At 43.9% G+C, this 17178-nt stretch overlaps 2 protein-coding genes, 1 long non-coding RNA gene and 1 pseudogene across 6 annotated transcripts; 1 reads left to right on the forward strand and 3 right to left on the reverse strand.

The window, feature by feature from the left end:
* Positions 1–240: 240 nt before the first annotated feature.
* On the reverse strand, positions 241–8844 carry LOC147149505 (uncharacterized). Its single transcript, XM_086026574.1, has 3 exons — positions 6650–8844; positions 3571–3831; positions 241–521 (listed from the first exon to the last, which is right to left on the reverse strand). Exons 1-3 carry the CDS (start codon positions 6777–6779, stop codon positions 511–513), a joined length of 402 nt encoding a protein of 133 aa, XP_085882700.1. The 5' UTR covers positions 6780–8844; the 3' UTR covers positions 241–510.
* On the forward strand, positions 6948–14431 carry LOC147149506 (uncharacterized). Of its 2 annotated transcripts, XM_086026529.1 has the most exons (4): positions 6948–7129; positions 10032–11565; positions 12310–12435; positions 12831–14431. In XM_086026529.1, the coding sequence occupies exons 2-4, from the start codon at positions 11439–11441 to the stop codon at positions 13862–13864; spliced, it is 1287 nt and encodes a 428-aa protein (XP_085882655.1). In that variant the 5' UTR covers positions 6948–7129; positions 10032–11438; the 3' UTR covers positions 13865–14431. The 2 variants fall into 2 exon arrangements, with proteins under 2 accessions (XP_085882655.1, XP_085882656.1); XM_086026530.1 differs by lacking the exon at positions 6948–7129 and having other exon boundaries at positions 9731–11565; positions 12834–14431.
* On the reverse strand, positions 9006–11106 carry LOC147149507 (uncharacterized; annotated as a pseudogene). Its single transcript, XR_015086272.1, has 2 exons — positions 10451–11106; positions 9006–10108 (listed from the first exon to the last, which is right to left on the reverse strand). The product of XR_015086272.1 is annotated as an uncharacterized LOC147149507 (transcript).
* On the reverse strand, positions 13071–16682 carry LOC147149508 (uncharacterized). Of its 2 annotated transcripts, XR_015086275.1 has the most exons (4): positions 16620–16682; positions 16404–16519; positions 13886–13989; positions 13071–13136 (listed from the first exon to the last, which is right to left on the reverse strand). It is a non-coding gene; the product is annotated as an uncharacterized LOC147149508 (long non-coding RNA). The 2 variants fall into 2 exon arrangements; XR_015086274.1 differs by lacking the exon at positions 16620–16682 and having other exon boundaries at positions 16404–16600.
* Positions 16683–17178: the final 496 nt, after the last annotated feature.

Below are 17178 nucleotides of genomic sequence, written 5' to 3' on the forward strand. Positions count from 1 at the left end.
CTGTTTTCATATGTCAACAGGAAAATAAATCATAAGATTGGTATTCGGTTTGATTGAGTCCAGGCTCAAGAACAACAGCTGAATTAACAACATATTTCCTCACAATATTAAAGAATATTTTACGAGTGGACAGCTAATAAACGATATCACGGATCACGTGGTTGTCTTTACGACCGAGAAAAAGAGAATAAGGAACGCCAAATCAAATAGTGAAAACATACAAATGAGCGCAAACTCGGAAGTGGAAATGCACATGTTTACAAAGTATGTAATGCTTTTATAATATTTTAATGCCTATTCATGAATCAGTCGAAAAAAACTGCAACAGCTGAGGCAAAAGTACACTAACAGGCCAGACATCACAAAATGATCGCCCCCCCCTCCAAAAAAAACCAAACCCCAAAACGCTTTGTATAAAAATTGTATTGTGTTATATTGTATTTTTATTTGAGATGTTCCCATTTTTGGAGGCTTGTTGGCCCATCACATCTCCCTCATGGCCCAACTCTTCTACCAATTTCCTGTAAAGACAAAAAAATGTAAAAATACCACAATTGTCCCACATTATTTAAAGTAGTCAACCCAAAAATTGTCTTTCCAATGATAAGTTCTATGCACCTTCACTAGTCTAAACATGGCGTTTTGACTACTATTGCATTTGTGGAATATGAATTAAGCAGCAAAATGCACTCGTGAAAATGACATTGCAGCTGACCAATCATGGCCCAGCTTCAGAAAACAGGTGAGCCGCGATTGGTCGTTACCTAAGCCCCGAGTAGTTGTGTTGTCATTTTCAGTCGACAGAAAATGGCTACTCCCGGGATTGGGCCTTTGCGTCAAAACGGCCACAAATCTGTTACAGCTGTAGCTGTTGTGAAATGCGCTATATAAATAAAATGATATTTTATTGTATCGTATAAAACACATGCCGACCAATTGGTCAGCCATCACTGTTACGCGATACCAGTGATATAATCAATATATTTGCATTTCATCTTGAAAATGATGGATCAAGTTGTTGGGTGGTTGATGAGACTTAAGCAGGTAAAACATGAAAAAAAAAAAACAATACCACAAAAAAGGGGCTGTTGGGAATTTCTACGATGAGTAACAAAGTCAATAAAAAGTGTTTCATTTCGTTTCATTGTTTCTTTGAAAGGGACATTGCACATTGATGAACACTGGTGCAATACCTGCGTAAATGTACCGAAGTTGGCATACAGCTAAGTAGGACGTCACAATATTGCAATATTAAAATTGCCACGATATATATCATTGTGGTCGTGTCGCGATATTAATAGCAGCGAATCTGTTTCAAAGCCCGTTGTATTCCATTTGTGCAGTTCCAGCACCCTCTGGAGTGCAGTTCAATTTGATGCCACCTACAGTATGTTTAAGAGCCACGCTATTCGCCACATGACACATTTGATGTTTGAAACGAAAGTCTCACAGCCTCACGCGGTCCCACTAAATGCGTCGTCCCCTTTGAGCACTTTGCAGGACCTCGTCGTCGCGGACAGGAGATGACACGTTGTTCAAATCGCCGGAAATCGTGAACCGTTGCAGATAGCAACGTCATTCCAACCGATTCTCAAAGCAGAGAAGACTACGCTTAGTCCGTCTATTTATTATTTGTATATATATATATATATTTTTAAGTTTCCCGTCTGTCATTTATCGCCTACAAAATGGGTCTCCGACACATAGGCGGAATGCCCAGCTCTGCTGGTTTGGTGCTTACCTAAATGCATGTATGAATACATGAATTTAAAATGAATGACTGAACATGTTTCTTTTAAAAATACAATACAAAAAAAGAATTGTATATGCAATGTATGCACTTTGTAAACCCTCTACTGAAACATTGTGTGGGCTGACTGTGCTGTCGGGCCCCATAAATTGTGAATACTACTTCATGAAATCCTTCACCACTATCTCGGATAGACTATGGAGAAGTGCTCTCAGAAATACATGCATACATACTGTAAAAATGTAACATGGCCATTCGGTGCGGTCCAGTCGGGCTCTCAAACACGCGCAAGCGCAAACCCTCCAACTGAAGTCGACATTGTGCTAAGAACAAAAATGAAGTGGAGCATTATTATTATTTGTGTTGTCGTGAAATAATAGTGATGGCAGGCGCTAGTATTTGTGTTGCAAAGACGAATATTTTGTGGCATGGTAGCAGACGAGAATAAATCGAGCTGGCTGAGTCCGTACAACAGACTTTCGCTACAAATGGTCACTGGCATATTTGTCTTAAAATGATGCTTAAAAGGAAATCTTTTAGCACGCACACACACACGCACGCGCGCGCACACACGCACGCACGCACACACACACACACGCACACGCACACGCACACACACTTCAACTGAATGGTTATTCCCCAAAGGTGGTTCTTAGGCTTTACCTGGAAGAGAACCTTTTACACACTCTGAGCAGGAAAATGTTTCTGTCCAGTATGTGTTCTTGTGTGTGTTGTTAAATTTAATTTAAAAGTGAAGCTCTCGCCACAAACTGAGCAGGCAAAAGGTTTTTCCCCAGTGTGTGTTCTCGCGTGATTGGTAAAGTGTCCCCTTTGAGAGAATCTCTGACCACAAACTGAGCAGGAAAATGGTTTCTCTTCAGCGTGTGTTTTGGCATGCATTGTTAAATGTGCCTTTCTGGAGAATCTTTTATCACAAACTGAGCAGACAAAAGACTTTTCTCCAGTGTGTCGCCTTGCATGTTTTTCCAAATGTACCTTCAGGGTGAATTTTTTACCACAATCCAAACAGGCAAAACCTTTCTCCCCACTGTGTGTTAGTTTATGTGTTGTTAGGCTTGTTTTTCGAGTAAATGTTTTCCCACATATCGAACAGGTAAAGGGTTTCTCTCCAGTGTGTGTTCTTGTGTGTCTTATTAAATCTGTCTTCATAGTGAATCGTCTACTACAAATTGAGCAGGGGAAAGGTTTTTCCCCAGTGTGTGTTCTTGCGTGTCTTATTAAATCTGTCTTCATAGTGAATCGTCTGCCACAAACTGAGCAGTCAAAAGGTTTTTCCCCAGTGTGCGTTCTCGTGTGTCTTATTAAGTATGTCTTCAAAGTGAATCGTCTACCACAAATTGAGCAGGCAAAAGGTTTCTCTCCAGTGTGTGTTCTTGTGTGTCTGATTAAATCTATCTTCAAAGCAAATTGTCTACCACACACTGAGCAGGCAAAAGGTTTTTCACCAGTGTGTGTTCTTGTATGCCTTATTAAATGTCCCTTCTCAATGAATCTTTTACCACAGATGGAACAGGCAAAAGGTTTCTCCCCTGTGTGTGTCCTATTGTGCGTTACCAGAGTTGTTTTTCTCGAGAATTGTTTTGAACAAACTGAACAGGCAAAAGGTTTCTCCCCAGTGTCCTCCTCATCGTCATCATCCTCATCGTTGTCAGAAGAGTGAGACGTTATGTCGTCACTATCAGACAGTGGAGCCAAGAGGCTGTCCGATTGTGCTCCTCCAAAGTGGTCTCCATCGCCTTCCGTTGTCATGTGTTGACTTAGGCTGCTGCATGGAGGCTCCGCCCCTCGGTTCTCCTCACCTTGACCTTTATCTTCATCTTCTTCACTCTTCGCGACGACAAAAGTCAGCGGAAAGTTGGTGAGATCATCCTCTTCCTCTTCTTTAATGGAGGGAGGCTCATCTTCCTCATCTTTGACATAGGCGGTCTCCACTTCCACTTTAATGTGAGAGTAGTCTGGCTCCTCCTCTTTCATGTGAATGAGCAGCGACTCCTCTTCCTCTTTGATGTGGGGGAACTCGAGATCCTGTTGCTGAGAAATGAGACCTTTTTCACTGATGCCTGCAGAATACAAGAAGACAAAGTGACATTGGGAAAGTCAAGTCTCATGCTGTGGCTGATGTGTAGGACGTAAAGGGGGTTGTCTTTCTCATACACACACACGCACACCTTTTCAAACTTGTCCTATCCGGCAGACAGAAGCGTCACAGGCAGAACAAGAAGACAAAAAAAAAAAAAAAATACAGTTACAAAATCTGTCAACCACCCTGGGCATTCTTTTTCTTTTGGAATTTAGCAGTGCTCAGGCAGGCCATTGTATTATATACACCGTACTGATTGCCTACCTTTATTACTAAAGCTGTCACCAAGTTACAACGATTGAATACCAAAAGAAGCAAACATTTAATACAGGACTAGAAACAATAACCGTGTCAGCGTATTACAGCTTGTCTGTAAAGAATATCACAATAAACAGACACAACACTGTCACAAGTGTCACTTGTAATGCATGACAACAAAGCATGATGGGAAAGCCTGTCATCAAGTTAGCGTCAGGCTGCTAAGTAGTGCACCAGAAGTGGCGTGAATAGGTTTCAAAATAAGAGCTCTCACAGGAAGCGCAGTGTGAGCTGCTTTCGTCTTCCTGGCTTAACAGCGTTGGCTCAATCTGCCTTGTCGAGTGTAACATGTCTTTTCTCATGTCATGTATCCTTGCTTATTGCTATTGAGCTATTTGAGAATATAGAATCATTTTGATATTGCGGTCAACTGCAGTATGAGGAGAGCGAGGGAGGGCTGATCAAATTAGAGTGTCGGTCAGTTGTTGAACCTTCAAAGTGAAGACTCACAAAGGCTCGTCAGATAGGCGACCTTCCAACGAGCGCTGTAAAGCTTTTACGGTTGCCCTTTGGACATCATTAGATTGTTCTCAGGGTAAGGGAGGAAGTTCAGTGTGTTCCGGGTTGACTATCTGGGATTGAAAATAAAAAACGGAGGGGTGACGTTGTCCCCCTAACGGCTTTTGGGGGAGATCAACGACGTCCACGATTTCCCAAAACAATTTGAAAGGTGGACTCGTCAGACCACAGAAGGCTTTTCCACTCTGCATCAGTCCATCGAGCCCATAGAAGCCGGCCGGCGGCCTTTGTGGGTCTTGCTGATAATTGGCTTTCGCTTTGCCTTTGCACAGGAGAGTTTCAAGTTGCACTTACGGCTGTAGCGCCCAACTGTACTGTACTTACTGACATTGGTTTGACATTGAACTTTGATCTCGCCTGAGGGATCGAAGGTCACGGGCATTCAATGTTGCTTTTGGGCCTTGCCGCTTACATGCAGTCATTTCTCCAGATCCTCAGAACCTTTGAATGACATTACGGGCCGGAGACGATGACATCCCTACATTCCTTGCAATTGTACGTTGAGGGACATCGTCCTTAAACTGTTGGACTATTTTCTCACGCAGTTGTTCACAAAGAGGCGAACCTCAGCCTCTCTTTGTTTGTGAATGACTGAGCAATTCAGGGAAGCTCCTTTGATTCCCAATCATGGAACCCACCAACTTGCTCACCCGGGGGACGTTCCACACAGGTGTTTGACGAGCATTCCTCAACTTTCTCAGGCTGTTTTGCCACCTCTGCTAGTTTTTTGGAACGTGTGGCAGCCATTAAATTCCAAGCTAATGATTTTTTGCTCAAAACAAAGCTGATCCGTTTGCCCTTGTGTTGTGTACCAGTCAGATTTGATTGTTTTAAAAGCGGTTCATTTGTTCAGATTGGCCTAGCATTCCATGACATTGTCCACGAAGAGGGTGTGAATACACACAAAGATACATATGAATTGACATACAATTTTATGTGCCGTAGTCAACTTTTGGACACTCTGTGTTCTCAGTCAAAGAAAAAAAGACGGTTCATTCAAAATGAATGAGGCAGACAACAATTTGTGCAAAAACGGAGCATTTGTCAGATGACACACACGCGTGCACACAATGCACCCACAACTCATCCTACACGTAATCACTTTTGGTTTTATTTTGGAGGCTTTGCGCGCAGTTTGTTCGTTGTGTGGTAGTACCATGACAGATCAAAATACCATAGGTGAAGTTAACGCAGCTGGCAAGCAATCCTGGTCTTCATCCCCATCCCATTGGTGTCTGGAGGTGCGTGTGAATGAGTGAATGTGAGGCTTCGTAAAGCACTTTGGGCACCATACGGTGTGGATAAAGAGCGATATACGTAACTGCGTTTACTATTTGTCGGAGAATTAAGGTATGCTGTCAAATGTCACCAGGATGACCCCAGCACCCACAAAACATACCGTATCCCGGACCGACCATTTCAAATCTTTTGAGTTGCTGTTGACCGAGTCCATTGTAACTGCAGTGGTAAACGTGCAAAGAGAGACACACATTTACAAAGTTGGCTGCTCACCCAGTAAGATATCAACACATGTATGTGTCCTTTGATGTCCTGCTAAGTCTATACAAATCCTTAAAAAAGAATCATCTACAAGCGGTTTATGGCATGTAGAGTCTGTTCGGATGTTTTTTCTGTCCACCATGTCGCTCCAAAATTTCCAACTGGGATACAAGAGCAGGACATGGTCAACAAGACAAAGTGACAGCAATCACAGAAGTTTGGGACATGCGTGTACAGTATCTGCCACTCATTTGGGGTCCACTGCCCATTCAAGCAGTACATGCAAAGCATGCCATCTAAATGTGGCATGAAGATATGGACGAATTGGACCTCTGACTCATTGAAAGCAACCGGTAGCCTTCAAAGACTTATATTTGAGAAGCTTCACCATCTTAAACAACAAAATTACAAACTCGTCAGTGTCTCGTTACTCAACAAATGAGCGGAAGAAGTGAGCAAACCTGTTGTGTGCAGCACAGCTGGAGGCTGCTGACGTCGCTCACACTTCTTGTTTGTTCCACAAAGTTCCTCCACACGATCGGCCGTCTTTCTTGCGCACATTTTCACACGACGATCACAAGATTTTACCATCACACTTATCTCCGATTAGTGAGGTGTCGTCAACAAAAGCGTCTCTTTGCGTGCGCCAGGGTGCTAGATGTGATCCGGCTGCAAACTTGCATCGGGGACCTTCGGTGACCGGGGCGCCCGATGATGACGTCACGCTATAACTTCATTTCCTTAACATATTTCTTTGCCTCCATGTTTGTTACCCCCTGGCTGTTGTATTTGCATCTTGCGAGTTACTAAATGAATACACAAAAAGGAACAAAGATGGGCATTACTGCCACATTGGCGAGGCAGTTACCACGTCAGGCCACTTTCGCTTATCTCCCTACATTTACTGCCCGCCGTCGGTACCAGATGTGATCGGGCTGCAGGTTTGTATGCATATACGGTGAAATGTTTTTCATAAAACGTCTGTGTATCAGAGATGCATTTTTTTTAGTAACTCGGAATATACAGCAGCCATCGCGTGACGAACATCGAGGCGATAACGCGGACATCATCAGCAGGCGCCCCGGCCTTCGAACGGCACCTGCAAGCTAAGCTATGCTAAAATAAGATTCTCGAAGATGCTTCAACGTGCGCCTGGACGTGTTCGATGCTAAGAGCTCATACATGCGATTTCAGTCGCGTAAAGTAGTCACGGCCGTCCTTCTTCAGGACGTTCAAACATGTGCTTAGAGAAATATAACGCGGCTAAGTGAAGTAGCCGGGGTGTTTTTATTTCCTGTTACTTTCAACATAACATCCGGTCATGGAACGCCATGCATCAGGCACTACTGCCATCTAGCCGTGATAAGATATAGAACACAGCACACACACACACACTCCACGTCATTCAAAATGAACGACATCATGTATGTAACCTTTTTTGCCGCCGCTATTTCCGAGGTGAATACAAGGAATAAAGGTGCAAATATCAATAGCATGTGATTGCCCCCAAAAAAGGCTTAAACCGATTTAGTATCGAAACGATGACATACCCCGTACGCAGCCATATTGGACATTTTGGACCGCTTGACGTAATCCCTGTGACGTCACGACGGTTCATTTCGGACTTGTTTACCGTTCTGTTGTACTCTAAAAATTGTGGATGGCGTCGTCAAGCGTTCCCATCATTCAGGTATCACTCGTAGCGTCAGGTCGCATGTTCTTCCGAGGAGAAGGGGCTGGAAAAAAAGAGACATTAACGGCTCACTGTCTGACAATGCAGCCAGCCAGCCTGCCAGCCTCCAATGCCACTTCTATCACAACTCGACGTGACGTCCATACCAAAACATAACCGATCATCACCAAAATGGATGTTCGCAGGTGTCAGCATATGATAATCAATCTGTGAAAATGTTACAAGGAAACTCGCAATATTTTGGATCGAGATAGACCGATCTGTTTTTTGCAGGGCCGATACCAATATCGATTATTAGTAGTGAAGGAGGTCGCCTAACGATTTTCGGAGCCGATATTCAGTTTCTGCAAAAAGGAAAATACTGGCGTCAGAATGTAAAAAAAATAAATGTTATTTTGTTGAAACGTCTTGAAGCATATGGTTATTGAAGGATGGAATGGAAACCCTTACATACGGCAAGACATTCAATTTTCCCAAACTCCTAAATTGCAGCTTAGAAGGCGAAACTGTATGTGGACATGACTAATGTGCATTTGGTGTTATTGCCATCATGCCATGCATCCAAGTATGTTGGACACTGCGTAGTTGTATATTTTCGCCACAGTTTTCCACGCCCCAAAAATGGCGTTCATCAGCGCTGGACATGTGGACAATAAAAGCTACTGAACATTGGTCGAATCGTCAAGACTTTCTTGAACTAGGAGGAAAACCTTTGGGAGCGGTGACATTTTGGATGACACCTAACTTCCTATGCAAATCAAGGCAAGTGAGTAAATTCTTTTGACGACGTAGCGTATGTATAGCCCACTTATCTAAAGCCCCCAAAATAGTCATCTGAGAGAAAGGAACGTGTCCGTTAATTCCATTTCTTCTGCCGCTTCATTCTTCTCACTAGGCAAAGCAAGGCAACTTGATTTAGAGAGCACATTTCGTGCACAAGGCAACTCAATGCGCTTCACACAACCTAGTGTAGATAAAGTGCAATGGAAGTGCACTCCGAGAGCACGGCACAGCGCCTTAAATGCTTTAAAGGTACAAACAGAGCTGCCAAAGACATTGAAAGGCAAAGCAAACAGACTCAAAGAAGCTTATCAATTCAAGTGACTAGAAGAATGCACATTGGCAACATTTCAACAAAAAGATTTCATGATTTTTTTCTGCCTTCAAAGGAAAATTAAACAAATAAAAAGTATCTTTCTGAAAATGCTGAAAGATTATACGTAGTGAAATTGTTTTTAAACATGCACTAGCACACTTGCGACTGAACTTTACACTACACTACAGAAAGTCTTTGGTCACACACCGCAATTGACTGGTTTCTCACCAGTGTGTCTCCTTTTATGTCTCGTTAAATTTCTCTTCACAGAGAATCTTTGACCACAAACTGAGCAGGAAAAGGGTTTTTCTCCAGTGTGTGTTCTTATGTGCGTTGTTAAATTTGCCTTGATAGAGAATCTTTGACCGCAAACTGAGCAGGCAAACGGTTGTTCTCCAGTGTGTGTTCTTGTGTGTGCTATTAAATTTGCCCTCTGGGTGAATCTTTTATCACAAACTGAGCAGGCAAAAGGTCTCCCACCTGTGTGTGTTCTTGTGTGTGCTGTCAAGGTGTTACTTTGCGTGAATCTTCGTCCACAAAATAAGCAGGCAAAGGGCTTCTCGCCCGTGTGTGTTCTCTGGTGTGTTCCTAAATCTCCCTTTCTAGAGAATGTTTTACCACAAACTGAGCAGGTAAAAGGTTTCTCTCCCGTGTGTGTTCTTGTGTGTCTTTTCAATGATGACTTGTAAAAAAATTTGTCACACTGAGGACATTTTGCATACTTTTTGTCAGTGTGAAACGCCATGTCAATTTGAGTGTGTTCTCCTTCATGATCATGATCATGATCATGATCATCATCATTATCTTCAGTGTCCGAAGAGTGTGATGTTATGTCATCACCATCCGAGAGTGGCGCTAAGGGGCTGTGTGATGGTGCTCCTCCAAAGTGGTCTCCGTCACCTTCTGTTGTCGGGTGTTGGCGTGAGCTGCTGCTCGAAGGCTCCGCCCCTTTCTTCTGCTCACTTTGACCGTTGTCTCCCTCTTCTTCAATCTTCACGACGACACAAGTCAACGGAAACTTGCTGATGTCGTCCTCATGCTCTTCCTCTTTAAGGTGTGGCGGCTCTGGCTCCTCCTCCTCCTCTTTCATGTGGGAAGTTATCGGCTCCTGCTGCGCAGGACCGACGTCTTCTTCAGCGACGGCGACAGGATACAAGACGACAAAAACACATGGTTTGGTCAAGTCAAGTCAAGCTTGGCCCAGTCTCACGTTGTGACTTGAATGTTGGGTCATTTTGTTCTACAGGGTGTTAACAATGTTGAAAATAAAATAAGAGACCCTTGATTGATACCATAAGACAAATAACTATAATTAGGGGTTATAATAAACAAAACGAAAACGGAGCGACTTAAACTTGTAAGTTGACGTACCACCGTAATACAGATGATTGCATAAAAAGGAAAAAAGTATCGTGTGTCAGTGATTACAATAAAAAGAAAACGAAAGCAAGTGAAAATGCGCAGTGAAGAAACCTTTTCCGTGGAACAGAACTCGAGGTTTTTGACAAGGCGCGTCCAGTCGTGGAGGTTGTCGCTCGTTCTCGTCTTTTGGTCGACAAAGTTCCTCCTCGAACTCTTCTTCTTTCACAACTTTTGCACACATTTTCACACGATGATCCCAACTCCTTACACTCATACTCAATCGTCAATTAGCGTTCGGATGCTAACAACTGCGTTAGAGGCTAGCGAACTAAGCTAAGTTAGCTTGAGAAGCTTCAACGTGCACCCAGGCGAGCTAATCCGGGCACAAATATTGAATGAATCATTTGAATTTCGTCCACTCAGCGCCCCGGTTCGTTCAGTTGTATTCAGAAAGTAATTTAATAAAGCGCATTTGCCGTTTGGTTAGCCGAACTGCACACAAAAGAACTGCAACAGAAGCATTCCGGCGAAATACGGCAAGCCCACTTAGACAAACTGGATTTGTTTACCTCAGCGGCACGTGAATTCATGTAATAACAGCGAGGGGAAGCGCGGCTGAGGATAAAACCGACGATTGTACAAAAACGAAACACTTGCGTTGATGAATTGTCCTCCTCTGAAATGTGATCGTGATGACGAGTGACTTGTATTACCAAACTCGGTATGTGCTCTGTACCACCATCGCCACTAGATAGAGCAATGCCTAGTCCATGGCGTTCTACGACCGGATGTTACGTTTAAGGTCACAGGAAGTAAAAACGATTTTATTACGTGCTTGAGTGCGGAACATTCCTATCAGGACGCACTGAAAACTCAACACAGGACGTCCGTCACTACTTTACAGTATATATAAATATAGAGTGATATGTATATATAATTAATATTCCTACTTGAATCTTTCTGTCCGGATAAAGTCGTCTCAGTGCGCGTTGAAACTTCTGATGGCTTAGCATAGCTCGCTTGCCGCTAACAAAGAGACGCGCGTGTGAGCAACAGAGAGCAAGTTTGCGTGTTAAGTGTTGTTGGTTATCGTGGGAAAATGTGTGCAAAACAGGTGAAAGAAGAAGAGTACGAGGAGGAAGTTTGTGGAACGAAAGCGAGCGAGCGCCAACGTCCCCAACTGGACGCTGTTTGCAAGAAGCCTCGACTCGTGCTCCGCGGAAAAGGTTTCTTCACTCCGTACTCTCACTTGTTGACGAGTCACTCCTCTCAGTGCTTAACAGTGCTGATTTTCGTGTTTTTATTCGTGATCCAGGCGCCTTTTTTATGTTTTTTTTTTTTAGAACATTCTGTACTCCTTCGCTACCTTGCCTGGACTTAAGAAGGTCCTCGTAATTAGAAAAAACGTGTAGGTTTAAAAGTAAAAAAAAAAAAAATCTAAAATTGAGTCATCACATTTGTCAAACATTTTTAAGAGTTGACCTAGTGCCCTGTCTTCCTGTGCAAAGGCCAAATAGAATTTCCTTGGTTTTGGTGGTAATACGGCAAATTTGGTTTATTCCACACGGATAACCCAAAGAGGTTGTTTCCTTCAAATTGACAGGTGGAAACGGGTTGTAAAGATTGACACTGGTGTCATTTGTTATATCGCGCATTGTTACATTTGAACAGGGGTGTGTAGATTTCATGTATTCACTGTTTTAGGCTGGTTTTAAAAAGTTGCACAGCAGCGAGGCAGCTTTATTTTCGCTTCTTCGTGAGGTCTTCCTGGCAAACGACTGTGAGGACATATGCGCCTCTTCTCTTGTCCTGCTGGATCGAAATGCGGCGTTTGACACTTTGCACCACAAAATCTTGTTGCTCGCTTACAGCACCTTTGGATCGGTTTATCTGCCTTGGTAATTGTGAGCCCCGATCGTCAGAGCTGCGCTAGAGTAAACCGCGTGCGCTTGTCTTCTTGTGTCCTGCAGACTTCACGGACGAGGATTTTCATCTTGAGCAGCGGGAGTCAGACCACCCTCACATCAAGGAAGACCAGCAGGAGGAGGATGTCACCACATTTCCATTGACTGATGTCATCGTCAAGAGCGAAGAAGGTGATGGAGGGTGCACGCTGACAGCCATTTTTTGCTTCATTCTCATTATTAGCACTGCATAGTGATGACATGCGTAATGTCACAAAGATCTTCAAATATATATATTCAAATATCTCTTGAGTGTTCACGGTTATCAGCGTGACGGGTGTTTACTGGCTCAAACAGCGCGATCCATGCAAGGAAAACACAAACTGGCGGCGGAAGCTCGCTTCAGCCACGTTCCACTTGACGCTTGTTGCAGATTGCGCTCCTTTCGATGCTGTTTAGTCCTTGTGTGGCAAAATTAGCCTGAGCTGAATTACTACTACTTGTTTTTTTTTGCACGTTGGTCTGCTTTTGAATCTACTATTCGCTATCCGCTACGTTCCTAACCTTGTTCTTTTGCTCATATGAAGCAGAGGATGAAGAGGACCCCCACAATCAAGAGGAAGATGGTTTGCAGTCTCCTGGCATGAAGGAGGAGGACGATCGAGAGCCCATGCACCTGAAAGAAGAGGAGGGGGAGGAGGATCTCACCGAGTGGCCGGTGACCTTTGTCCCTTTGAAGAGTGAAGATGATGAAGATCAAAGAGGGGAGAGCAGAGCGGCGGAGCCCCCAGGCGGCAGCAGCAGCAGCAGCAGCAGCAGCAGCAGCAGCTCAAATCAACACGTGACGGCAGAAGGTGATGACGGCCTCTTCGCTCCACTATCAGATAGTGACGCTGATGATGATGATGACGACGACGACGAAGTTGATATGACATTTGACACTGACAACAAACGCTGTAAATGTTGTCAGTGTGGGAAAACATTTGCTGACAGGTGGGTTTTGAAGCGACACATGAGAATACACACTGGTGAGAAACACTTTGCCTGCTCCGTTTGTAGTCAACGATTCGCTTATAAAAGTCATTTGTCTAAACACACAATAACGCACACTGGAGAGAAACCTTTTGCCTGCTCAGTTTGCGGCCAATCATTCTCTGTAAAGAGAGACTTAAGAAATCACGCGAGAATACACAGTGGGGAGAAACCTTTTGCCTGCTCGGATTGTGGTCAAAGATTCTCTCTGAAGGGAAACTTAACAACACACTTGCGAACACATACTGGAGAAAAACCTTTTGCCTGCTCAGTCTGCGTCCAGAGATTCTCTCATAAAAGTCAATTAATAGTCCACACAAGGACTCACACCGGTGAGAAACCTTTTGCATGCACAATTTGTGGTCAAAGTTTCTCTGAAAACAAAGATTTGAGAGAACACTTAAAAACACACACTGGTGAGAAACCTTACGCATGCACAGTTTGTGGCAACAGTTTCTCTTATAAGGGACATTTGACAATACACACAAAAATACACACTAGGGAGAAACCTTTTTCCTGCTCAATTTGTGGTCAAATGTTTACTAGAAGAGATGATTTGACAAGCCACGCAAGAACACACACGCAGTGAGTAGAGAATGCTTTGACTTGCCTGTATGCGGATCGTCGGAAACGTCAATCTTGCTCCTCGCTCCCTCGCATGCTGCAACCGGCTTCACAAAACGTGCAACAAAAGCTAATCAAAGTCTGCACCTCCTGTATGGAAAATGTAAAGAGGGATCTTATTTTATTTGATCTATATTATATTTTAATCTAATATTTTAATTTGAAAGTATCTTATTCAGTTAGTTATGATTGGCATATTATCTGAATGAGTGTCTTTTGTGTTTCGCCTCTCATCTGAGCAGGCTGGATGCAGCCCCCCCCCCCACAAAAAATCATAGCAGTTTATGTTTAATCTTAAATCTAATGACTAACAATCTCCTTGCATTCGGTCTACCTTCTTCCAACTTCCTGAGGAGTAGTGTCGAGACTTAGCACTGGTGCTAAAACACGTGAAGAAATGTATTTGCTTGGTCCAATGTATTGGGGTTGCGCACATCAAATAAAGCCAAGAAATGTTTGACTCTTGGTGGTTAGACGGGAAAGTGTGTGTTCTGTATGTGATCCTGATTAAAAGACAAGTCTTCCAACTGCGTGACTGACTCAATTGACTTGTACTGTACGTATGAAATATTACATTCAAGAGAATGCAGAGAAATAAACAGCTGAGAGAGAATCCTGATCGTAGCTCTCCTTGCCCATATGCCAGGGCAGCGTTGCATTACTTTTGCTCCCTTTTATTCAATACATCCCTCGCCACTCGGCGGCCTCAGTGCATCGCGGGCGGATTTTCAAAACGTATTCATCCAAAAATCAAAATGAACACTACAGCCATATCGCAGGAAGACGCATTGTTTCAAAGAGATGAGTTGACTCGGAGGCTTTGTACATAGCCAATCATAAAAGGCGCGCGATCGCTTGCCGGCGCGAGACCGCCGACCAACGAGCGCACCAGTGGATTTATCCCGTCGGCCGATGGCTCTCGCTGGTCTCGTCCACGCTAACAAACGAACAGCACGTTCTGTTGGGAAACTCATAACGTTCTTCAAATGTGCCGTTCGTTTAGTCAAGCCGGATAAGCGGATAGTAAGCAGCTGTGTTCACAAGTTGTGAGCGGAGCCTCGGCGCTCAGCCACCCTGGCAAGCACGACGTGCTCAACACAAGGACGGCCAAACATCGGCAAACAAAACGTTTAAGTGTTTGTTAGTTTTGTCTTAAAACAGCTTACTTTTCGTAGAATTTTGTCCAAAGGACCTTGTTGACGTTGCTGTGCCAAGACAAAGTGAAGCCGCGTGATTACCTCCGGCCACCGATCGTGCTTCCTCTTCGTTTCAAAACAAGAAGAAGGAGGCAGCGACCGCAGCAGTGCAAAGCACTTTCGCTTTGCACAACATCGACGACGATCAGCGTTTAAAAGCGCATTACACCAGCGTTGTACCGTTGGCTCAAATGCACAACGGCATTCTAGTAAAGTAAGCCAATTTGAGGATCAAAAGGAAAACTTGAACGGAGTTATTAGCTAACATTCCGTCGTAATTGTCCGCTGTCGCCTTTGAAGTTCACGTTCCTCTCACAGCCTGCAGTTTTGTGCTATTTATTCTTCATTTTGCATTTTGAAAGTTAAATTTGCTGTGCAACAACTATTTAGAAGGGCGGGAACCATGTCGGGGGGCTCGCAACGGCATAATAGAGCTGTAGATCCCCTCAAAATAAAACGTATACAAAATACATAATAGACAATTTTAAAAAAGAATCACATTAAGTCAACCTATACTTTGCAGTTTTTCACCTATCGCGGAGGGTTCCGGTCCCCATTAACCGCCATAAACGAGGGATTACTGGATCTTTGTGTGCATGTGCTGTCAAGCGATTACAATTTTTTAACTAATTAATCGCAGAATTTTAAAACAACTGCAATTTTTTTATCGAGCTTGGAACCGATATTTATTTGAGTAAAATCTTGGGATTCATGTGGAACAAAAATAAAAGTATATGTTGATTCAAAGACTCTCCTAATAGCTGTCTTTGATCCTTGAATACGATTCTTTTCCTGTCAAATACAACAGTTGAACGATACACTAAAGACGTACGACTCGAATGTGTAAATGTGTGTGTGTGGGGGGGGGGCGGGGGCGTGGGTGTGTGTGTGTGTGTGACTGAGGCTGAATGACTGCCTAATGATGATCACCTGTGTCTGCCTTGAAAAGTTTGTTTGCCCGGGTTAGTGAGAGATGAGGAAGTGGGTTTGTTGCGATGTTTGCTGGCCTCTTTTCAAATCACAATGCAGTACTGCAATTCTCTTCATTAATTGCACATTTGAAATTTGAATTCATATTTTGTGCTGTGGGAGTGAAATAAATAAAGCCTCTGAAACTGCAGCAATGGCTTCAAGTGTCCATCTTGGATTGAGGGTGACGGAGCCCTCGATGATTCATTAAAGTCACCAAACATGCTGGATGCTGTTTCTTGTTGTTGTTTTTTTTTCACCGACGACAGATGTAACGAGCGACACCTTCCAAACCCTTTTTTGCCCAGTCTTACGTGCCGTTGAGTCATAAACACTGACCTTAACCGAGATGAGGAGCCAGCAGTTCTTTGGATGTTGTCTTTGGGTCGGTCCTTTGTGACCTCCTGGATGAAGGAAATAACGGCTGCAGAGGGCAGTTCGAGGCCTGGCTCAACCTAAACTTTGCCCACGCGAATCGTCATATTTTTAAAAACACGTAATTTCTCAATGAAAATGACAAACTATCAACTGGCTGACTGAAATCCAAATACTAACCTCAACCATATAACTGCAGTACAGGGAGTGCTCCCTCTGCCGGGGACATGCGGTACCACACCCGCCCACTCAGTTCTAAATGGAGGACGTCCCCCCATTTTCCGGGCCATTAAACCCCCTTTCCAAACCTTTAGGTTGAGCCGCGCCTCGAACTGCGCTCTCTGCGCCATCCATCCAGCCAGGCAGGCAGGCAGGCAGGCAGGCAGGCAGGCCTACTCGGAGGGATGAGACGTCGCTGTCGTCTTGGGGTGCTTTTTGGACGTCGGGCCCTCCTGGCAATTAAGGCGCACCACTGTTGCATGTTTTCTCGATTCGTGGAGAAGGCTCATCGTGATTGGCTGGAGTTTTAAAGCTTTCGCAATGACTTTGTAAGCCTTTCCAGACTGACAGAGGTCTGCGACTTGATTTCTTTTCTGTCCTTGAATTTTGGGCGATCATGCCATTTTTCTACAGCTTTGTCAGATCTTTTGGCTGCATGATTTCATTTAGTCTGACAGGCTCTATTGCGATGCTTTCAGCAACAGTTGATTTATGATTGGACAAGGGGTATCAGTACTTT

This window comes from Filicampus tigris, chromosome 3 (genome assembly GCF_054856515.1).
Source record: "Filicampus tigris isolate MCC_2025a chromosome 3, RoL_Ftig_1.0, whole genome shotgun sequence".
Taxonomy (NCBI): Eukaryota; Metazoa; Chordata; class Actinopteri; order Syngnathiformes; family Syngnathidae; genus Filicampus; species Filicampus tigris.